Raw genomic sequence first — 25,723 nt, forward strand, 5'->3', positions numbered from 1 at the left:
TACCTTCGTGTAACCTATTTACAGCGTTAGATTTCCCCTACCATCTTTAATCACTTCGAAATTTCTTGTTTTTTTCATATATGCATCGATCCTGTCCCCAGATATTCTAAGAGTTTGAGTAAAAATTCGTTTGCACACTCGCACACCCGCCAAAGTGTAAATTCTAGTGCAGGTTCTTCTGCTTGTTCCCTTGACTCTCTTTCTCTTTACCTCGACCATGGATACTTTGCTAGAAATGAACAAAACCTTAGCTTCGTAAGACTCCAAACTCCAGAAATTATTGAATTCCTTCCTTCTTTCTTCTACACCTACTTTTTCATGGCATTTATCCTGGCAATGGAAGTCTCAAAATTCTTTAGCATCGACAACCTTCCCACGTTGGCTAACATATGACTCGATTAGCTGGCATTTCTTTTTTCTGTCGTCCATGCTCTGATCAGATACTTTTCTTTTTCGTCCCCTTCTTGGTCTCCCTTCAGATATACGGGCTGTGATCAAATTTCCTGAATTTAATGAAGGCGAATCAGCGATCGCTATGGAATCGTTGACACTTTCATTTCCAGCTTTCACATTATTAACAGAGTTGACGACTTCCGAAACACAATTATTATTACTAAACCTCACTTCAGACAGTTGGCTTGACAGTTCTCTACAGTGGCATGTTGGTCTGTTACATTACTTTCCTGTACTGAATCATTATTGTTGTTTCGTAAACTTGGATCATACGTGTGAGAATTTTCGGTATCTTGCACACTGAAAAAGTCATTTTTTGATGTAGGTGTGAGAACATCCTCACCACACTGGAATAAAATATCGCAATTATTGTATGCAGCAGGTAACAGAGGGGTAAGTTCAGCAGGGTCACTTGAAAATGATTCCCATTGGCTTCTTTCTACAGCGCAGCTTGCTGCAGGCGACAGAGTATCCTCGTTTTCTCCAGCCATGCGGCTTGTTGCTACCTGCAACAACATAATACGTTACTTCCCCAAGGCTTTACATAAGATATAAAGAATTCTAATAATCTAATCGTCTAATATTCTGCAACGTGAACGCGTATATCAAAGGAAATGATTAAATTTACACATACTCGAGGGAGAAGACCACAATATCAGTTGAAAACGACTCACTCGCCCCATAACCCATCCTTCGAGGAAAAGAGCAAATAAATGATGAAGTCGTAATACAAATAGCAGAAAAAGAAATGCTGACTAACTGATGAGGAATCGAACCCACATCCTTCCAGGCACACCATTATCACCTGTGCTAACGCATCTACTTCAAGGCCTTAGCGGGCGACTTAATTAATTACTAACTTAATGAAAGCTTATGACCATGCTGTACGTATTACTAAACTGCTTTGTGAAATTAAGTTACATAAATCAAAACAGGCAACTGTACACTTATATCCAGTAAAAACTAGCAAGCACTCATGATAATGCACTGTATAACAATAACTCGTACTTCATACCTGTGATATATAGGACATGTCCCTTTCAGTTCTACTTTCAATCTCCTCCAACTGTTCCACGGACTATAACGCAAGTATTTTTTGCGTTCTCGTTGTCATCATGCGAGATTAAGAGTGACGAGCACACCACACCACAACAATTCTAGAGAAAGCCCGCCAATTCTTAATAAACAAACAGTGTTTCCAACATAGGCTACTAAAATCAGCTTGCCAGCTAATATTTCGGGAGAGTAAAACTGTGTGTGATGTCGTTTAGCCGGATGTTACAAAACGCTATATACCACTTGCCGAATCAGACCTTTCAATAAGGCGCATAGACGGTTGATGCATAACTTGTAACCCCGCATTATGATAGTAGCGCTTACGTTTTTCTTCCGTTACATCTGTTTAAATTCAAACAGAGCTCCGTGAGTATTCGAGCAGTTAGTTCGATCCCTTAGGCGGTAGATGGTGCCAGTATTCCATTTTTGGAAAATTGTCGCTTAGCCGGTTGATGCATAACACCGTCCAAATAAAGAGTGCTTTACCAACACTAATGCTAAATAAAGGGTGCTTTGGCTGTTATGATCAGCATACTAGCCTTCGGTTCAGAGGGTCCCAGGTTCAATTCCCGGCCCAGCCGGGAATATTAATCATGTCTGAGTAATTCATCTAGTTCAGGGGCTAGATGTTAGTATTCATTTTAACACACACTTTAAAATATATACAACACATCACACAACAAACCATCACAGGAACACACAATAGTGAATACATTCCCCCACACAGGGTTGGTGTCAGGAAAGGCATTTGGCTGTAAAACCAGCCCAAGTTATTCAAAGTGCCAAACCGAGGTAATTGGGAAAAGATGAAGAAGAACCAACTTATTCTTATGCCTAGTAAAACAATCACTCCAACCACCAATGTATGATAAAATATTGCAATAAAAATTAGACTGTATTTTACCTTAATGTCAGAAGTACCTACTTTTATTCTTCTTTAATGTTTTAAATTAAGAGTTGATTCTGACACCATCTTCCATTTATAGGAAAGACCTGTATGAACAGTTTTTTTCTGCTAGGGGATTTACGTCGCACCGACACAGATAGGTCTTATGGCGACGATGGGATAGGAAAGGCCTAGGAGTTGGAAGGAAGCGGCCGTGGCCTTAATTAAGGTACAGCCCCAGCATTTGCCTGGTGTGAAAATGGGAAACCACGGAATGTATGAACAGTGACATCTGAAAATCTCAAACATAATCACCTGTATTAGCTGACAGAGTACGTCTACACTGGAAACTAGTTTGGTCACTTCACGAGTCTTAGTGATCTCAATCTTTACATGCTTCAAGATGCTGGAAGCAAAGGTTGAGTTTGGATCTTGAAGAACTGCACGAATACAGCCAGATCCCATTAACCGATCCAAAAACCCAAACAGGGGAACGATAACGCGGTCATCAAACTGGTGTTTACTGAATATTTCCACTATGATATCACAGAGTCGCTTCAGCTCCTCACTATTGTCTTGAAGACCTTTCAGGTAAGAGAACAGGGATGAACAGGAATGCTTCACCTACAACAGAAAATACATAAAAGTTCAAAAAATTATCATTAGGTAATACAACAAGAGCTCTGGAAATTACCCAGAGAGAATCTGGTGCTCAGGATGAATTTATTGCAACTGTTATTGAATAACTACAATATTAAATAAGTAATGATAATAAAGTGCATAAATACAAAAGAAATCAAATTCATTTATACATTTTTCAGGGGAGTGAAGAGGAAGACAAAAACATATGTGTGAAAAATATGTAACTGAAAGTGTGCCTACAATATATCGGGGAAGAAAACACAGGAATGCATTGCACTGAAAATATATATTGGGGTTAATATTAACTTACAGCTTACACTGCACAACATTCTAAAAAAACCACAAAAAATGGTTATTTTAGACTGTTATTGCCTGCTGCTATGGCATAAACCATGCCCTCAAATCAAGATAGGTCTTAGATTATTTCACCAGACAAATTACGATGCATCATAAAACATTTGATTGTTTCTAGGGTATTAAAAACCTCATTAAAACTCACGGAAGTGTTAGACGGCTGATCATCATCAGTTGTCATTGTCCAGCTCCTAATGAATGCCTTAAATAATTTCACGGATTATCATTGGTTCTGTAGTAATGACTTTGTTGTTGACATCTGTATATACGTCAAACAGAGCCCAATCTCCCAAACTGTGCCATTTTTTGTCACCGCCAAAACTGTCATCACCTGCATCAATCGAGTCTAACAAATGCTGAATTCTGCTTCACGAAAACAGTTGCATGTGATTAATTTCGAGACTCGTTGCCACAAAGCTGTGATGTAATGCATTTCCTATTGAAGAGATTCAAGTGTTCTATATGTGTACAATTTTGGAACTACAGTTAACTTACTGTATTTTCAAGAAATTATAAATGTGTTTTTTGTTTTATCTATTGTTAATTTTACACTGTGAATAATCCCATTAGTTGGGTACATGGTATGCACAGGAGGCAACAGAGGGCTTCAATTTATTTCCATGTATGAGGACGGTTTGAAAAGTTCTTGGAATCACCGCTAGATGTCAGTGCTAGAGCAACGAGATTCCCGCGCAATAATCACACATCCTTTGTGAGTGAACATGTGGCGCGTCAGTGCTCTAGCTGCAGGAGTGTGGTAGTGACAACTCTTTGTTGTTGTTCATGCATAGTGATTTGTGACAATGGAAAAAACTGAGATTCGAGCAGTGATTAAATACTTTGTAAAGAAAGGTATCAAAGCAAAGGAAATTCATGCCGACTTTCAGAACACACTGCAGGACTCTGCTCCTTCATTTTCAACTGTTGCCAAGTGGACCAGCGAGTTTAAATTTGGTCGGGAGAGCTTGGATGATGATCCGCGTAGTGGACGGCCAAAAAGTGTTACGACCCCAGAATTTATCACAAAAGTGCATAAAATGGTCATGGAGGATCGTCGACTGAAAGTGCGGGAGATCGCTGAAGCTGTAGGGATGTCTTCTGAATGGGTATATCATATTTAAACCTGTAACCTTAACTACAGTGGTTACACAAACCAAGGCGCAAACACAGTAAAGGGGGAAGGTAAGAGCAACTACACAATATCAGAGAACACTACACACTCAGAAAAACATTAGCTGGTATTACACGGATCTCCAACAACAACATGTACGTAAATATCAGTACGGCCAACTACTGGACAACAAACCGGGAAGGTGGAAAAGGCTGGGAACCTCCCAAAGGCATGGACATGGCTTAGATTGCAGATTCCGAAATAAATCGGCGTGATACTTAGATTTGAAAAATATTATTTACAAAAGAATTTTACAAATACATTCTAACTACAATTCTAACTTACGAACTATAAGTTCTGTGATATACATAACTTAGAGGTTCTTTGATAATACCTTCGAAGTAGTATAAATTCAAATTTCAAATCAACTATACATCTAGTTACCAATGCAGTCGTACAATGCAATTTACAGTGAAGTGAACAGGTTCTCCAAAATCTAGCGTATCTCAAGTGATACAGAACTACCAGAGGCAAAGCCCAAGGTAAATATATTAAATTACAATCTACATATTTCGTGAAATAAGAAAAGGGAATGCCTTGAAAACAAACAGGCAAGCCCAGCTGAAAAGCTAGGGTGTACTAAATAATTAATTTGGCGAATCTAGGTTAGGCTAGGGCAGACTCCTATACGAAATTGCAAACGAACATTACGGAAATTTTAACCGGAACGGAAAGTAAGAGTGCTTAACCAAAGGTGTGCCCTCCCGGAAAACAGGTGACGTCAACCAGATAGGCTGCTCACAGACAGATAGACCAAGACCGACAGAATTTAGAATACCGAATTATTATGAACACTGCCCCTCTCTCAATATATAGGTAAACTCTGGCCTTGGAACAACCAATCAGCGTGCATGAGTTCCCTATTGCCACCTAGACTCACCAATCACAACCCTACTTTCATTCGCGAACTCTGACAAACATTCTAGAATACGCCTGATCGCGAACGTCGTATTTCCTGAAACAGTCAGAAATATTGTCTGGAATACATTACCTACAAAACAACACACCCTGTTCAACAATTCATGTAACTTTCTGGATCCTTCCAGGAAATATAGAACAGAATTCTACTATTTACAAATGCATATATCACAAATCTTACACAGTACAGGTTAGGTCATTTACATTATATCATACTTTACACATAACAGTAGAGGTTAGGTCACAATAAATGAAACATCATATCGTACTTTACAAATAAAGTCTTTAAAAAACACTTTCCACTTGCACTACATAGTTCACTTGTGACATAACCGAAAAATTGGCTATGAAAAAATTATCCGCAAGATGGGTGCCGCGGCTCTTGACATTGGACAATAAACGCACCAGATTGGAAATGTCCGAACAAAGTCTGGCCCGTTTTCAGTGCAACCAACAAGATATTTTTGCGCCAGTTTGTGACTACAGATAAAACTTGGGTCCACTACTATACCCCAGAGACAAAACAGCAGTCAAAGCAGTGGAAACATGCTGATTGACCACCACCAAAGAAAGCAAAGGCAGTGCGTTCGGCCAGAAAGGTCATGGCCTCAGTTTTCTGGGATGCAAAAGGCATTCTGCTGATAGATTATCTTCCTACTGGCCAAACAATTACGGGGCAATACTATAACCTCCTAGACCAACTACAGGAAAAGATACGCGAAACAAGGCTTGGTTTGGCAAGGAAAAGGGTCATCTTTCATCAGGACAACGCTCCGCCGCACACAAGTGTTATTGCCATGACAAAACTTCATGAACTGGGGTACAAATTGTTGCCACATCCACCTTATTCACCTGATTTGGCACCATCAGACTTTCATCTATTCCCCAAGTTGAAAATTTTCCTCGGTGGACAGAGATTTTCTACAAGGGGAGAACTGACAGCCGAATTGGAGAGGTATTTTGCAGGCCTGGAGGAATCTCATTTTCCAAGATGGGATCAAGGCATTGGAACATCGCTGGATCAAATGCATTAGTCTACAGGGAGACTATGTTGAAAAATAAAAACAGTTCCACCGAGTAAGATACTTAATTCTAGTACATTCCGAGAACTTTTCAAACCACCTACATATATTACATGATCAAAAGTATCCAGATACCCATCTGAAATTGCACTTAGGCATGTCATGCTCTCTATTACTGGACATTAATATGGAGTGGGTCCACCCTTCGCCTTTATGACAGCTTTAATTCTGCTGGGGACACTTCAAAACTTTCAATGAAGTGACAATGTCGGTAGAGGAATGGCAGCCCATTCACCCTCAAGAGCCGAAACCAGAGTAGGTAGTGATGTTGGGCGCTAGGGTCTGGAGCAAAGTCGACATTCTAACTCATCCCAAAGGTGTTCCATTGGGTTCAGGTTGGTACTCTGGGCAGGCCAGTCCATTTCAGGAATGTTATTGTCCACAAACCATTGCCTCGCCAATGCAGCTTTATGACAGGGTGAATTACCGCGGTGATACAAACGATCACTTTTGGAACCGGTCCTCTACTGTATGCAGTAACAATGGCTTAAAATGTGTTCATAACCTTCTGCGTTTAGAGTTTTTTAAGTGCAGTAAAAGGACCATACCCTAACCACAAAAAACAACACCACCTCCTCCATACTTTACCGCTGGCACTACACGAATGCAGGTAACGTACTCCAGGCTTCGCCAAAGCCAACCACTTCCATTGGATTGTCACAGGGTATGGTGTGATTCATTACTCCAAATCACTCATTTCCAGTCATCTACTGTCCAGTGATGTCGCTCTTTACACCATCTCAACCATCACTTAGCACTGACTACAGAAATGCTTGGCTTATGAGCAGCAGCCTTACCATTGTACCCCATTCTTTTTAACTTCCAATGTACAGTCATTGTGCTGGCTAGACTACTGGTAGCACTTTGGAATTCATGAGCGATTCCTTCCGCTGATTTCTTGCGATTTTTTTACAACGACCCTCCGCAATGCTCGATGGTCCCTATCCATCATTAAGTGAGTTCTGCCTGGTCTTGGTTTATATGCGGTTGTTCCTTCGCATTTCCGCTTCACAATCATATCAACAACAGTCGACTTTAGCAGCTTTATAAGGGTTGAAATGCCCCTGACGTATTTTTTACACAGGTGACATTCACCAACTAGTCCACGTTCAAAGTCACAGAGTATTCCTGACTGACCAATTCTACCGTTTCTGCTTCTCTACTGACATCACAACGCTTCCCGCCCCTTACACTAGCGCATCCATCTTTCGTGACATCTAGGGATTGTATATATTGTAAATATATTTTTACCTAATGCATGGATTTTCATGAAACTTCGTGGGAATGTCACCTACATAAAAGCAGAAGTATCACAAAAATTTCATTCATGTACAATTAATAGCTCTTCCAAAAAAAATGGGGTTTTTTTTTAATTTTTTGAAATTTTTAATTCCATTTTTTCATGAAATTTAATTAACATGTTAATGCAAATTTGTAAATAGGTATATAACACGTCTTTTAAAAACACTATGTATCAACTTTTCTGTACATAATTTATATGAAAAGATATATCATACTAAAGTTTGTGTAAATTTTACATTCTAAAATTTAGGACTTAAAAATCTCTGCTACTTGAAAAAATTCTGTAATTAAAAATTCTATAAGCTGGTTTCTTAATATAACTGTGATACATATACCATACAAAGTTTGTTACAATTAGCTGGATATTATGGAAGAAAAATGGGATATAAGTGTAAAAATTACAATTGGTGAGAAAATAAAATCAAAGTTCAAGTGATATTTTCTTCCCGATTCCTTACCAAAAAGTCACCAAAACCGTATGTTTTTCCTTCCCTTCCTTTCCTTTCCCAGCAGCTTCTGTACGAACACTGATAAAGCTTGTCTCTTCTTCTTCTTCTCCTACTCCAAAGAACGGAAAATGATTCACCTGCATTTTGTTTCTCACAATGCTACCTTTCCTAAGTTATGGGGATTGTAATTTCTGTCATGTCATGATTGTTGGATAAAGGTGCAGGACTTATATTGCTTGAAGTTGATGCGACACTTTTCTGGTGAGAACAATCTGATTCTGATAACATTTCATTACCTTTCGACCCTGATATCTTCAATGGAGATTCTTGTCCGGTAATAGCTGATCCCTATCTCTTTTCTATCAAAAGCTCAGCAATTCGTCGCTTAGCTAAACTGATTTATATTTACGCATATTGTTTATTCCCTTGAATACAAGCTATCAATTATTACAGCACACTGTCTTTCAATAATAAGAGTGTAACTGTTCGCTCTCCTAAGTTCACACTTGAGGAGACGAAAATTAATAGCTGGGGACACATGAATATAAATATAAACTATATGTGGCCTGCCCGCAAATTGCCACGCACATAGAATCAATTATCACTCCATGGTTTCCCATTTCTCTATGTATTGTGTGGGTGCCAGCATTACAGTTTTAAACAAAACTGTACAGCAAAATTTATATTTAACAGCATAGAGACTTATACTTAATACAGGGGTAGGATTTTAAATAATTAACCATTAAGTATCGCTTTTAGAAAGAAAATTAACGCAATATCTGGTCAAATGAATTTATTAAACACAAAAAATGAGATGAGTCGGACAAGTACCTTTTAGCTTGGAGGGAATTAAGAATTTTATGTTACTGTAATTTACTGTTGCTTGCATTATCTAATTGTGGCTCACCAACTGTAGCTTCCGTTGAGGTCATCTGTATTCTGTTATTACTCGTTCCCCTGTTCTCGTTGCAGACTGGCTCCATGGACATCCTTCCTTCCTTCTGCGATATGGTTTGGGCTATCTGGACTAGCACTCCCTAATTGCCTAGTCTTTAATTTAGACATTGGCCCTATGCTTGCGAAAATTGATCACCGTTGATCGTATGAGGAGAAACTTCAGTGTTGTGAATTTTTCCATATTATCAGAAATCTTAATCCAACTTATTCTCCTCATATAATACAGACTTGTACCAAGTACCGTGGACTTGAACTAACGTAGTTCTTCGTCCAGAATAATTATAGAATATATCACAAGCTGTATGCTTGTTTCGTCTCACCGTGATCCGACAACATCACAGCAGCTACGTACTGTATCTCGAAGCAACAACTCACTGTCCCGAAAATAATAATTGTGTCTCGAAGCAACCACTCACTGTCTCAAAAATAAATTGTAGTTGTGTGTTGAAGATTGCTCCGCGCAAGATGATATACCCAAGCTCTCCCCACTCTTGGTAATTGCTCCATACCAAATCTCTTTACAACGAAGCATCTGATTCGTAGATCTCATATCATATCTTCCCTCTCCTCATTCTTCACCCGTAACCAGTAGGCGTGTCGATGATGTCACGTAGCTTGGGCTAGCCTCGTGCGGGGCACTGTACAATACATTGCTCATGAGTTAAAACCTGTGAGTCATTCCAACTTCCCAAGCATCAAGAATAACTTTTCTGTGTACACAATATGAGATGAAGTGACACAAATTCAGACTCAACATATTGACCATATTTACAGTATATAATGAATTCCTATCTTATAATTTAAATAATAAATGATGTTCTAATATATACAATATGATTCCAAAAGCCTTATTTACAATTGATTGAAGTTAAATTAATTTGTCTTTATGAAAAATTGCCGATGGTGGATAATCTTGATATCGAGTGATATCACGTTAATAGGACTGTACAATAAATTAGTACGGCTGGAGAAGCCTGGATGGTTCCTTACACCCTCCTGTTATTTACAAATATAACTTATGTGAAAATAACACACTACACGAATACGGCGGATACATACATCAGTATATGTAATAAACACTTTTTAAAAAAACATACATAATCATATCTTGTATCTCACTGTAGAGTGTCTGTTCCAATGATATCATATAACACTTGTAATAATTCCTGCCGATTTTCTTCTGAAAGTTTGTCAGCAACACTCATAATATTTACAACATAACAACAGGTAAATAACACTATCTTTGCACTTCAGCATCAAAGTGTTCTGCAGTTCCAGGTTGTTATAATTATATACACCACACACACATCATCACAGGTGGCTTACCTCTCTTAGATGGCAGCAAGCAATTACTTGTTTTTTATTGCAAAAATATATATACTTAGAAAATTATTGCATTAATTTCCTTCTGCAGTTTCAATAAATTCCCAAGTTATTCATGGCTTCTACAATAGTGTCAGGTCTAGGTTCACAACCTATACATGAATTTACGTTTTCTAACTCAAGTACATTTAGTGTTATCAAAACAACACCTGGGAGACATTACTGTTAATTCTCAGAAATATATCGTCTCAGAGAGCGAATATTATAAGTGCCCAACATGACACGATCACCATCTTTCAATCTGTATGCACAAGGACCAACCCGACAATGAATCTGGAATGGACCCTGATACAAAAAAAATTTCTTCGTCACCTTCTCTTCACTGGACGAGAGCATGGGAACATGTAACAACAGAATCTCCTATCTGAAATTCGTCTAACACCTGACGTTTCTGCTGTCTGCTATGCTTCTCAGCCGCTTTAATCAAATTCTCTCTTGCTAATCTGACATATATATTAGTGTCCCGCTGAGGTTCCTGTGTAATACCTAGTACTTTTGTCAGCTCATTCCTTGGGTTGCTGCCAAAATGAACCTCTAATGGAGTGAATTTTGTACTTTCATGCTGTACCATATTAATCCATTTCTCAATCAATGCTAAAGAACCCACCCACGCATTGTACTTGTCATGAACTAAAGATCTAAACATCCTACCTAATTCCTTCATCGTGCATTCACACATATTCCCTTGCGGGTTCCTAATTGAGGAAAAAACATGTGTGATACCTAACTCAGTCATCACAGCCTTCCACTTCTTTGAGGTAAATTGAGATCCGCTATCAGATAATAACCTCCTAGGCGTACCTAATTCCTGAACATACTTGTCACTAATAATCTTACTACAACTAAGACCTGTTGCTTTTCTCATCGGATACAGTCTGACTAACTTGGAAAAAGCGTCTATCACCACAAACACGTATTGATAGCCATATTTACCACAAACTACAGGTCCAAATAAGTCTACACAAACAAGGTCAACCGGTTTCTCAGTAATGACCGCTTGCCTAGGTCCTTTGGGATACCTATTGGGAGCTTTACTCTGTTGGCATAAATCACAAGAGGAAATAGTTTTCCTAATTTGCCTTCCCATTTTATCCCATACAAACCTTCTCTGAATCTCATACAACACTTTACTTGCTCCATAATGTCCCAACTCCTTATGAATGAAACAAATTAATTCCGTTCTCAATGACTTGGGTACAAATATGCGCCAACAATCGTCACCACAATTCTTCATTAAAAATTGATCAACCATCCTATAAGTGCGCCTACCTTTCTTCACACTTTCCTGATCTCCGTTCTGAAGTTCACTTATCACAGCTTTACACTCACTATCCTGAGATTGTTCAAAACGCATCTTCCGTAATCTATTCAAAGCTTCCTTATTGTCTTTATGAAGACATGCAGAGATTACAATGCCTTCTTGAGTCTTAATGACACTACCTTCAATACACAAATCCCGGTCTCTGGATAGCAAATCGGCTAACACATTGTTCTTGCCTTTAATGTGTACCACTTTAAAATCATACTCCTGTATTGCTAAAATCCATCTACTGACCCTGTTAGATGACAATTTGCAAGTAGAAATAAAAGACAGCGCATGATGGTCGGTCCAGATCTCAAATTTTGTACCCAACAGGTACATCCTAAATTTACTTAGAGAATATATAATCGCTAAAAACTCTAATTCAGTTATCGTATAGCGTTTCTCAGCTGCACTTAGCTCTCTCAAAGCTAACGAAACAATCCCTAAGTTGTTCTCATCATGCACCTGGCATAGAACTCTGGCAATACAACTATGTGATGAATCAGTCATAACATACTTCCTATCACCTCTAGGATATTTCAGAATCACAGCTTTCCTAAAACCATCTTTCAGCTCTTCAAATGCCTTCTCATGGTATTCTGCCCACTTCCACTTATTGCCAGCTTTCAGCAAATCTCTAAACAGCTCTAATAAGTAGGAAAATCTTACTACAAATCTTCTAAAAAGTTACATACTCCAATGTATGATCTCAATTCTTTTATATTCCTGGGCCTTTTTGCATTCAATATTTTCTTTATTCTCATGCCTTCTACTGTAAGACAGGCATTCATATGATTTTACAAACTTCTTTTTGAGCCTGATTTAAATTTTTTGAAGGAAAAAGTGGGGTTCATCTTGGATTCTGAGATATACGGTACTATATTTTTTTCAGAATTTAATTAAACATACACTTTCACATAGTATTGGATTACAAAAAATAACAAACAAGTAAGCCGTAGTGTGGATATCATCTACGAAAACGCAAGTTGTGAACAAACTGATTGCCGTTTCTTACCGATTTTAAAGTGCATGAAGGGTTTTCCGGCTTTTATACAAAAATCGGATATAACGACAATTTGTTATAGCGAGTAAATTTTTCGCCGTTATGAATTCTCGCTATAACGGACTTCTACTGTACTTCCTTGTGTTTTCTCAACACATACAACAATTGGTCCCTCTAACTTTCTTCCAAATTGCTACTATCTACCGCTTCTCTCACAGCATCATCTTGGTTCTCCTCTAACCACACTTCACTTAACTTAAAATTTGCTCATTCTTCTTCATCTTTTGAAACCTCATTGACACACCACGTTACAAACCTCCACTTTCGTCTGAACTTCGGCATCCCACCTGACTTTAATATCCTCATTATCCCACCTTAAATATACCATCGCCTCATTGTAATCTAACCGAGCTGAGTATAAACTTAGCCAGTCGGATCCCAAGATAACATCAATATAAGGTTCGGAATAACAAGACATATCTGAATTTTTTACTTCCCGTTAATACAAATAGGTATGGCAACTTGTTTACATATTTGCTTGGATCATTTACCTACAGCAGTGACAATATATGTGGATTTCACAGGCATTTCCTCTATCTCAATATTCACCTTTTTTCTGTCCTCATACCACTTCGAACTTACACATGAGCTTTGACTGCCTGAATCTAATAAAGCCTGATACTGTGCCCTCCATACCTCGATCGTAGCAACGGGGTTATTACTTTTACTAGCAACTTCGACTTGATCCACTTCCCGTAATAACTCATCTCTGACATCGAGATCATAATTCATGTGCGTCATTACACAATTTCTCACAACACGTACTGAAGACTGATAATTGATCTCTCATTACCATCTACTATCAGTTTAAATTACTCTGCCTCCTTGTATCCTGATTTCGGCTTGTACCTTCCTCAACATTACGTTCCCTCTGAACATTCCTATTTTGCTGGTGCGACTGATTACCTACATTTTGTTGTCTCGCTTGGAATTGACCACGGTGATTGTGTTCTTGTCTTCCGGGTGGTGTTTGATAGTTTGTGTGTCCTCGTGTACTACTACTATTTCCTAACACATCAAAACTTGCTAGCAATCTTTCCATTCCTTGAATAGACTCTATCAGTTGCATACAGCTAGCTTCACGGATTTTGTTGGGAAAATGTCTGAGTAATAATTTCACAATATCTCTCTCTGCTGACATCCCATCTACGTTTTTACAAATCATAACGTGGGCCAGGAAATATTCTGTCATAGAAACCCCTTTGTGTGGCCTAAATTTCCCAAAAACAATGCGTTCTCTTACCCTGCTTTGTATAACTTCACTCCAGAATTTCTCCATGAAATATTTCTGGAATTCCACTATACTGGTCATGCTGCTCTTATACACCGTGAACCATGATTTAGTTTCCCCAATAAAAGCATTGCCAATTATTTCTGATGCTTCTTCCACTTCAATGAATCCTTCTTCTATTGTTTTTAAACCATTTCTTCACAGTGTTTAAAAAATCTAAAGGGTTTGTCTGCTTCCCATTGAATTTAGGTAGTTCTGTTTCACATATGAAATTTGTACCATGGCAGTGACTTCCCATATTACCTTGCTTTTCTCTGATTTCTTTACGTATTTGTGCCTCCGACCTATCAATACGTTCATTTATTCTTTTCACTTTAGTTTCTACGTCACTCGCAATGTGTTCCTGTCTTTCCTTGGTGACTTCAATTTCAACCGCATTTTCCTACGTTTTCCTAAACTTTTCATTACATATTTTAGCATTAATCTCCACCTTACCACACAGATCATCGTATTGTCGTTGTACTTGTTCTCTAACTTTGCTAACTTCTCCTACTTGTTCTTGAATTTTACGATTAATTCCTGTGATCTGCTGGTCTACTTCGCTCCTAACTTTACAATTTCCTTTTTCTACCAACTCTATGACTTAGATTTTATGTTCACTTAACTTTCTTTCTACTTCTTTCTCATGCTGGCTACGTTTCATCTCCTGTTCCCCTAACTGTTTATCAAAACGTTTCTGCTGCTCTAGTGCTTCATCTAATCTACGATTTAAAGCATCCATCCTAGTATTAACTTCTCTGCTAATTTTGGTTTTCGTCTGTTCTATCTCCTTTCTATTTTCTTTAATCTCTGTCTGCGTTCTCTCTACTTCCCTCCTAATTTCATCCGTTTCCTTCCTAATTTCATCTATCCCTCTTGTTTCCTTCCTAATTTCATCCGTTTCCTTCCTAATTTCATCTATCCCTTTTGTTTGCTCTGATATCCCTTGCATCATCACAAATAGTTGTTGAATATTCATTTCACTATTCGTATTACCTTCTTTCTCGCCCTCCATCCTAGCTACATCATATTCTGTGCTATTTTCCATGCTCCTACCACTCTCTACCATTTTATCTACTTCAATGCTCTCATCTACAACATCCCTAGAATTCAGCGACTCGCCTCCCTTTACTAACTTTCCGCTACATAATTTCATGTCCTTTTCACCTTATGCAGCCATGATTCCCCCAAAATCACACACATAAATTATATGAACACTCACATAACCCCTCTCGAACAGACTCTACTTTACTGCTTTCTTTACATGAATATTTAATGGTTTTCGAGCTCCACGTTGGTACGACATATGTAACTGTTCGCTCTCCTAAGCTTCACAATTGAGGAGACGAAAGTTAATAGCTGGGGACACATGAATATAAATACACTGACTGACAGAGCAAATGCAACACCAAGAAGGAGTGGTTCGAAAGGGATGAAAGTTGGGGAAAAAACAGAGACGGCACGGACGAATAACTGATGTTTATTTCAAACCGATATGCAGGTTACACAATGCGCACGGCATCGACTCAGTAGGATGTAGGACCACCGCGAGCGGCGATGCACGCAGAAACACGTCGAGGTACAGAGTCAATAAGAGTGCGGATGGTGTCCTGAGGGATGGTTCTCCATTCTCTGTCAACCATTTGCCGCAGTTGGTCGTCCGTACGAGGCTGGGGCAGAGTTTGCAAACGGCGTCCAATGAGATCCCACACGTGTTCGATTGGTGAGAGATCCGGAGAGTACGCTGGCCACGGAAGCATCTGTACACCTCGTAGAGCCTGTTGGGAGATGCGAGCAGTGTGTGGGCGGGCATTATCCTGCTGAAACAGAGCATTGGGCAGCCCCTGAAGGTACGGGAGTGCCACCGGCCGCAGCACATGCTGCACGTAGCGGTGGGCATTTAACGTGCCTTGAATACGCACTAGAGGTGACGTGGAATCATACGCAATAGCGCCCCAAACCATGATGCCGCGTTGTCTAGCGGTAGGGCGCTCCACAGTTACTGCCGGATTTGACCTTTCTCCACGCCGACGCCACACTCGTCTGCGGTGACTATCACTGACAGAACAGAAGCGTGACTCATCGGAGAACACGACGTTACGCCATTCCCTCATCCAAGTCGCTCTAACCCGGCACCATGCCAAGCGTGCACGTCTATGCTGTGGAGTCAATGGTAGTCTTCTGAGCGGACGCCGGGAGTGCAGGCCTCCTTCAACCAATCGACGGGAAATTGTTCTGGTCGATATTGGAACAGCCAGGGTGTCTTGCACATGCTGAAGAATGGCGGTTGACGTGGCGTGCGGGGCTGCCACCACTTGGCGGCGGATGCGCCGATCCTCGCGTGCTGACGTCACTCGGGCTGCGCCTGGACCCCTCGCACGTGCCACATGTCCCTGCACCAACCATCTTCGCCACAGGCGCTGCACCGTGGACACATCCCTATGGGTATTGGCTGCGATTTGACGAAGCGACCAACCTGCCCTTCTCAGCGCGATCACCATACCCCTCGTAAAGTCGTCTGTCTGCTGAAAATGCCTCCGTTGACGGCGGCCTGGCATTCTTAGCTATACACGTGTCCTGTGGCACACGACAACACGTTCTACAATGATTGTCGGCTGAGAAATCACGGTACGAAGTGGGCCATTCGCCAACGCCGTGTCCCATTTATCGTTCGCTACGTGCGCAGCACAGCGGCGCATTTCACATCATGAGCATACCTCAGTGACGTCAGTCTACCCTGCCATTGGCATAAAGTTCTGACCACTCCGTCTTGGTGTTGCATTTGCTCTGTCAGTTAGTGTATAAACTATATGTGGCTTGCCCGCAAATTGCCACACACATAGAATCAATTATCACTCCATGGTTTCCCATTTCTCTATGTATTGTGTGGGCACCAGCGTTACAGTTTTAAACAAAACTCTACAGCAAAATGTATATTTAATAGCATAGAAACATATACTTAAATCACAGGGGTAGGATTTTAAATAATTAACCATTAAGTATTGCTTTTAGAAAGAAAATTAACACAATATCTGGTCAAATTAATTTATTAAACAAACAAAAAAATTAGACGAGTCAGAAAAGTACCTTTTAGCTTGGAGGGAATTAAGGATTTTATGTTACTGTAATTTACTGTTGCTTGCATTGTCTAATTGTGGCTCACCAATTGTAGCTTCCGTTGAGGTCATCTGTATTCCGTGGTTACTCGTTCCCCTGTTATCGTTGCAGACTGGCTCCATGGAAATCCTTCCTGCCTTCCTCAATATGGTTTGGGCTATCTGGACTAGCACTCCCTAATTGCCTAGTCTTTAATTTAGACATTGGCCCTATGCTTGTGAAAATTGATCACCGTTGATCGTATGAGGAGAAAATTCAGTGTTGTGAATTTTTCCATATTATCAGAAATCTTAATCCAACTTAGTTATTCTCCTGATATAATACAGACTTGTACCAAATACCGTGGACGTGAACTAACGTAGTTCTTCGTCCAAAATTATTATAGAATATATCACAAGCCGTATGCTTGTTTCGTCTCACCGTAATCCGACAACATCACGGCAGCTACGTACTGTACCTTGAAGCAACAACTCACTGTCCCGAAAATAATAATTGTCTCTCGAAGCGACCACTCACTGTCTCAAAAATAAATTGTAGTTGTATGTTGAGGATTGCTCCGCGCAAGATAATATACCCAAGCTCTCCCCACTCTTGGTATTTGCTCCATACCAAATCTCTTTACAATGAAGCATCTGATTCGTAGATCTCATATCATATCTTACCTCTCTTCACTCTTCACCCGTAACCAGTAGGCGTGTCGATGATGTAGTCACGTAGCTTGGGCTAGCCTCGCGCGCGGAACGCTGTATAATACATTGGTTACAAGTTAAAACCCGTGAGTCATTCCAACTTCCCAAGTGTCGAGAATAACTTTTCCGTGTACACAATATGAGATGAAGTGACACAAACTCAGACTCAACATATTGACCATATTTACAGTATATAATGAATTCCTATCTTATAATTGAAATAATAAATGATGTTCTAATATATACAATATGATTCCAAAAGCCTTATTTACAATTGATTGAAGTTAAATTATTTTGTCTTTATGAAAAATTGCCGATGGCGGATAATCTTGATATCGAGTGATATCATTTAATAGGACTGTACAATAAATTAGTATGCCTGGACGGTTACAACAGTATCTTGATACACAACTACAAGACGTTACTTGCGCGCATACTTCACAAAAGTAAACAGACTGATACCACCACAGAACCCACAAAAAAGATTAAACATACAAGAATAACAAAACTTATAGTTAATACCAAAATAAATGGTCTGTTATTGGACATTATAAATTTTCCAGCTAACTCATTCCTGGTTGCCAGCATTTCGCCCCCGTGTGCTAGGCTGGGCTCATCAGTTGGTACCTAGCACACCTACCAAGACGCTGGCTTGTGCATACCATGGAGGCCACTGCGTAGGCCAATTGTAGCCATCAGCAGTGCCGATGCACTATGAGAGACTTTGTCTCATTATCAAAAACTGATGCCTGCTTGGCCATCAGATGATATAGATGTTGATTCCTATTGGGAAATCTGAAATATTTGTTCCGAATGAGTAAATTTATAGTTGTTGGCACTATTGTAGTACCAAGAGGAATACCAATACAAGCATAAAATGTTGCTCAATGACAGTCGAGTACTGAAATATTAGTCCGTAACAGGCTTTATAATTTCATTCAGATATATGGTAGATCTTACAGCCTGAGTCTGTATAAATATATCGGGAGAAAGGCAGGGGGCGCTTTTGGCCCATCCCATGGATGCGTAATAGCAAACAACAGGCTTATTTGAGGTGCTCGGGGCTAGATACCAGTAAGCCACATTGAGGAAATTTTACAGGAGAGACATATGAAGGTTCAAAAAATTCCATAAATCAGGTGATCAACATAAGAGGTATGTTTATTGAATGATGAGGTACTACATACATTAACACGTTCACTGCGTATTAGCAGAGCGTGACATACCCGCCAACCTGAGCAAAATATTTGTGTGGGACTCTTTAAAAGTTGTAATTATCGAAGTTTTGTTCGTTGGTAGGACGAGTTCTATCAAACTCACGCCTGGTGCGTGACCCGCACGGTGGTTGAAATCGAGAAGTAATACTGGTCACCAGATTGATCATGCGCCATGCACGTCGGTAGATTACTGTGCATTATTTACCTCGGATAGCATACAAATGCATAAAGTATGTTACAGACATAAATATATTCATATTTACACTTCTCTATTACAGAATTTGACAAACAAAAATGAAATACTTTGGCTAATTGGGTAGGTCTCGTGATATTGAAGGAACCACATTGTCGGCCATCAGAAAAAAATATAAATAAAATGATAACATAAGCATCACGACGCAGTCAAAAATGATTACTGCACGTTCTTTCAAGTTACTTATAAATGTGATGAGGAATAAATGACAATTAGAAGTTCTTTCATGTTATACACATAAATGATGCAAGAATAAATGACAATTACAAGTTCAGTTCTTTTACTGAACATATTGCAGTAGTGAGATTTATTTCAAAAGTGGAACCACTCGTAATTCTCCTGAAGAATTAATAAACAGAAAATGCAGTGTCTTAGCTCGCATTGAAGTGGTCTTGCTGCTCAAAGATCCCATAAATGAATGACGTATGATGACAACTCTGGAAAGGAAATACGCGGGGAAACGGAATACGCATGCGCAAATATGGCTACGGATCAATCTGCTCGTAGACTGGACTTATACGATGTGCGGGATGACAATTAGAGCCTTTCTTACCGTGCGGGAAACCTGTGATTTACATTTTCTAGCAACCGTCCCTTGACGCGCTAGGCACGTGCTCCGAACGTGCTTATAAAGTAGCGTCTCGCGCCCAGGGCGTGATCCGCATTGAACGTGTTACGGTATTCTCGTAACATGAAATAGAACCTTTTTAATGAATGTACATAGTAGAAAAAAACATTAAGTACAAGGAATACATATAATTTTGTGGCTTGTCATTTTGTATCACCAAAGTTTCAGTGCCGACATTTGGCTTTACTGATCACCCATCACGTCACTCTCACTGTCAACTAAGAACCTGCCATCAATTAATTCAGGTTCCTCAACCTGCTCTGTGGTTTCGTACTGAGTCAGAGATAAATAATATCCATGATGCACCGCAAGTATGTAGGGAAGCTGGTCCATGACAGACAGTTTCTTACGCTGTACAGGACTGGGCCTGTGTTAAAGTCGCAATCCACGATGTCTGTGTAGGACGGCCACGCTTCTTGCCATTAATTTCATGGAAGTCTCCGTGAACAGTGTACTCTTCACCCTTAAAAATAAAAAATAATGTCCATCTTACAACATGTTTATGAAACATATCGTATTACTAATTTACTATTAATTCAATATTCTGTTACGGCTCTCCTAAATAATAATATTAATTATTATTATTTAATTAAAGTAATTATTTTTCTAATATTTTTAAATTGTGGTTAATAGCTATGTTTAAGTACACGCCCGATTACACCGACGTTTACGTTTAGCCCTTTTACTCAACTCTGGTGTTTGCTGCTGCCATCGATGCCTTCCATTCTTAGCAGGTGAGATGGGCACCTCTCTAACAATAGGAGCTAAGTCTTCATCCTTGCGGAAGAAAAAAGAATAAAAAACTAATAGCATGAACCTATGAAACTACACTGAACAATACAACAATTTAACAGCTATATAATGGCAAGCCACAATAACCCCTATAGCAGTCACCTAGTGATGCCCATCTTAGGTTAACAGTCGTTTATGGTTACTTGGCTCCGTATAAATATCTTAGAAATAGTCCCATAGTTCATAGTACCATTAAATATTAGCGTTATCTTACAGTACTACATGTACTGCGTTGTCAAGTTAAGCCACATTGTCACATGCTATAATATGGCATGCCACATAATAACATTTTGTTGATGCTTACCTCTGATGTTGATGGGATATCACATGGACTCAGCTGATAATCCACATCTACAACACTGTCATCACACGAGGATTCACTCTCAAGACAATCGGCCTCCGTCTCGATTCCAAAATGCATTTTTTTCATCGAAACAACACCTCACACTGTTTCCTCTGCAAGACGCCATCTTGCTGAGGCTTACCATACTAAAGCACAAAAATTATGTGCTGTGTCTTGGTGCAATACATAACAGAGCGTGTGCTGCCATCTCTTGGTTTCTTCAAACACCACTCCTCCAGTGGCTTGCCATCCTCTAGCAGATACAAAATGCGTACAAATCTCAATATTGCTCAATGTGTGGCTTACCATTATCTAGCCCCGAGCGCCTCATTTGATTGAATGGAAACATGACAATGATATCATTACCTAACAAAGCAGTTCAGCAGATGCCACGCCCATTTCTGCTGTGTGCAGACTGACAAACAAAGCATTATTAAAGATAAATCGTTTGAATTCAACAAAATAACTTTGTGACAAGAAAGAAGAAACTCAATCCTTTCAATTTCAGTCATTAAAAAAATTGCCAGAAAGACCAAAATCTTGATTTTTATCTCCAGAGTGTTGCCTTAACAGCTATTCTAAAAAAATCTCCCTTCAACGGATCGCATAATTAATGACTATGTGCAAGAGATATTGTCTCTGCTGTTGAGTTCACTTCCCTCGCAAAACTTGTGAAACCCTTCATTTTCCTAGTTTCCGTGTTGGGAAGTGTAGGCTACATTACACAGAAGAAAATTTAGACAGATCACTCCACATCCTAAACCTAGTAACATCAATATTCTGTGTTCAGCATCCCATTAACTACTGGTCACATAGTTGCCATGCCCCAGAAGAGGTCACTAACATGCAAGTACATAATAAGTACTAGAAACTCTAAAGCTTTATCTCGCAACACCAAATCCAAGAATAGAATACTTAATTGCCATATTATGACTTCTGTCTCAAAATAAGGAAAAACAAACAACATGAAATACTTACAAGACTTTCTGTGAGACCACCTACACTGACAACCAGGCCTAGCAGCACACTGTATGTGTACGGTTGCAGAGCTAGGAGCTGAGTGAATCTTGGGAATGTATCAGCAGCTGCAATCCAGTTGATCTTCTCTCTGCATAAATCTTCAGGGAATATAGCCACTACCTCATTATAGCATGGAATATGTGGCACTGAAGGTTTGCTGCAAAAAAAAATGCTAGAATCACTCCTCACATATTTTGTACATCACAATAATCACCACTGATTTGCATTTAAGGTTGTCACTCAGGTGGCAGATTTCCCTAACAGTCCTTTCTCAAATGAATGCAAAAAAGACAGAAATTTATCAAAATCTCCTCTGGTAAATTATTCCAATCCCTAACCCCTATTCCTATAAACATATATTTGCCCCAATTCAACTTCATTTTCATTTTATGACCTTTTCTACCTTTAACACATAGGAGACTGCCATTTTTGAATGTGCTACCCTCCAAAAATGCCTTTGCTGGCGAGATGTAGTGTTTACAGTGCACTATGTCTTCTGGTATGGGCTATATCAAATTTGTTACTTTCATTGACCTGTCTCAGTCTCATCCTTGGCTTTGACAATATGAAAGTGACTGAGGTATGAGTGATGCTAGTAATACCATTGCTTATGCAGCCAGTCCCTGTTATGAATGGTGTGAAAATATCGCTCATAGGGTTGGTTGGTGCATGCATTTCAGTGGGCTTGGCAGACTGATATGTAATAGCAACGGCTGGCTCGGTGAGGAAAGCAACGGGAAACTACCTCACTCCTCATTTCCCTAGTACGCCTCTTCAGTGATGCCTAGGCTATTTATGACAGCTGTTGGCGGAGCTGCAGAGGATCAAACCAGCCTTCGGGCTGAATACCCAACATACATACATACAACATACCCTCCAAAAAATGCAGATTTTTTAAAATTACTTTTTTAAATGGTTTCATGGTTAGGGAAAGCAATGATTATAAACATTCTGGAATATTTAAAAAGATCATACTCTTCCTTACAGAGAAAATGAGTTTTAATGATCATTATAGTACAGTAATTTATTTTATATAAATTTATGAAGATAAGTTCTGCAAACAAACAACAATTCTGAAGCAGTTATGTATGCCAAATATGGCAAATATTGGGGACATATCCACTAAAATATACTAATTAAACATACAAAGTCTAACATAAACACCTGATTTCTGTACCTTTGTTTAACAAGGATATTGTCGATCTGTACCCGGATTTGTCACCTGGTGTCTTCCAAATATATCTGTAACCCGTAGTGGGTGACATGGTACGTGAGCTGCAAGAAAACTTTTTTTTTATTCTGGATGAATCGAACTATTGGACGGCGATCTCAAGAGTGTTTCCTATACATCAAGAAATTGTAATTTTATTTTGTTTTCTCGGTGAAAATGTTTTGTGTATCTCAAGAAATTGTTGTTTTTTTTTCTAGGTAAAGACTATCCGAAAATTATTTTTAAAGGAAATTGTTTAGAAACAAACTGTTTGGACATATGTAGAAAAAATGTGTTATGTTTTGTGTATCCCAAGAAAGTTAACACATTTTTGAAGATTGTATAATTTGGTCTTGCTGATTTTATGTTTTAAAATATTTGGTCCAGTTTAAAAATGAACTCCCTATACCGACATGTGTAAGAAATTGATGGTTCAATTGTTGCGTCAGCAATTTCTTCATGGCTTGTCGTTTGCTTGATGCCCATATAAGGTTATGGTTCTTGTAATTGGTTGTAATTAGAAATTTTGTAATTGGTTTAACATGGAGGTGTTTTCTGATTGGCGGTTTGATATCGTACGATTTCTGATATGATGTGAGGTACGCGTGTGCTACCGTTTTCTTGTCGTCTTTCGTTTTCGATCTTCGAAGGGGTCGGACGCGCGGTGCGCGCAGTCCGGGCCTATGGGGCCAACCTACCCTAAGGTAAGCACGTTTAATTATTTTAAAATTTTGTAACATGTGATTTTGTTTTCCTCTTTCTAAGTTTAACCTTCATGTGTTTCGGCCTTTCTTCTTAAATTTCGCGAAATGTAAATGTTCTTATCCTGCCAGGAAATCACCTCGGATCATAGTTTGGGCTATTTCATTTATGCCTCTGTGTTACACGAGGCCACCTTTTGTTTTGGAGGTTTTTCCTGTTTTAAAATTTCTTTTATCCTTTATGTTGCAATGTGTTAATTTACCGTCAGGTTGCCTCCAGTAGCTCTGTATAATGAAATTACAAGACAAGTCTGTAGTTGTCCTTTGATGGACCATCCAGAAGATTGTTTGTTATATCCTATCTGGTTTATTGTTCAAGATTTAAGTTGCAGTTGTATTTCTGTTCCTTTTTCACGAATTGTGTTCTATAGGTTTCTGTTCTTGTTTTTCTAATTATATTTCATACGAAGGGTATGGGCGAGTACGTTCTTTTCCTTACAACATCCTACGATCTTACAGCCTCATAGGGTCCTAGTCTGCTTTCCACACTATTCCTGTCTGTAGTTGTCATTTATACCTTTAAGTTTTAAGTATCCTATCCGCATCCTTTATTTTATTTACGATTTTATTTTTGATGTATGTAGCCAACCTTATCCTTGCTTCTGTTGGGTTTTACGTTCACATTTTATGCATCTCTTTGGCCGCGAAAATCAAACCAGGCTACAATATCTTTCTTGCTGCTGAAAACCAGGTATTAGTTATAACAAAATTCTCTTGTTCACAAAATTCAAGAAGAAGTTGCCTTCGTATGTTTCTGTTCCCTAGTCCATACTTGCCGACAACGAGACTTCCTTTTCCCTCGCCAATCACAACATTCCACTCTCCCATTATATCACTATTGTCACTAGACTTTTCTTCAATCTCTCATCATCCTTAGAGTTAGACATCAGCATATACACCTGCATCACAATCAGGTTTACAGGTGTTGCTGATAAATGTGCTATGATATTCTATAAACAACATCAAGGAGGGCTTTCCAGGAAGGACTATTAAGCACCAGTCTTACTCCACTCTGGCCACGATCACTTACAGAATGTGTAAAACCTTGTATTCTCCACTCAAGAATTCACCCTTTCCTCTCCAACATGTTTCTGCTAGTTTTAAAATATCTAAACTATGACTTTCTATCCCTCTTTTAAGGTTTTCCAATTTCCCAACCCGTAGCACAATTTTCATATTCGATTACCTAATTGTTAAATAGGTATTTTGCTTATTACAAACCTGAGAGGCCCTATTTCCTCCTCTACTGGGCCAGACATCAATCCTCTAGAATGTGATCTCGAAGTTCCCAGCTACATCAATATTCATTATTTGACTCACCATAGGTTTTTCTTGGGAAAAGTAATGCAGGGGTTTTCCCTTGCTTTCTGCATTCTATGCCATTGAGCAAATCACTGCTGGATC

General features: G+C 39.2%; 1 protein-coding gene across 1 annotated transcript in view; it reads right to left on the bottom strand.

The window, feature by feature from the left end:
• Positions 1-25,723, bottom strand: part of Tbcd (tubulin folding cofactor D) — a 278,977-nt gene that overhangs the window by 15,532 nt on the left and 237,722 nt on the right. The window contains exons 16-17 of the mRNA XM_068226641.1: positions 22,307-22,505; positions 2,711-3,019 (exon numbers count right to left, since the gene is read on the bottom strand). Coding sequence (XP_068082742.1) covers positions 2,711-3,019; positions 22,307-22,505 — 508 coding nt within the window. The remainder of the gene's footprint in view (positions 1-2,710; positions 3,020-22,306; positions 22,506-25,723) is intronic.

Source organism: Anabrus simplex, chromosome 3 (genome assembly GCF_040414725.1).
Source record: "Anabrus simplex isolate iqAnaSimp1 chromosome 3, ASM4041472v1, whole genome shotgun sequence".
Classification (NCBI taxonomy): domain Eukaryota; kingdom Metazoa; phylum Arthropoda; class Insecta; order Orthoptera; family Tettigoniidae; genus Anabrus; species Anabrus simplex.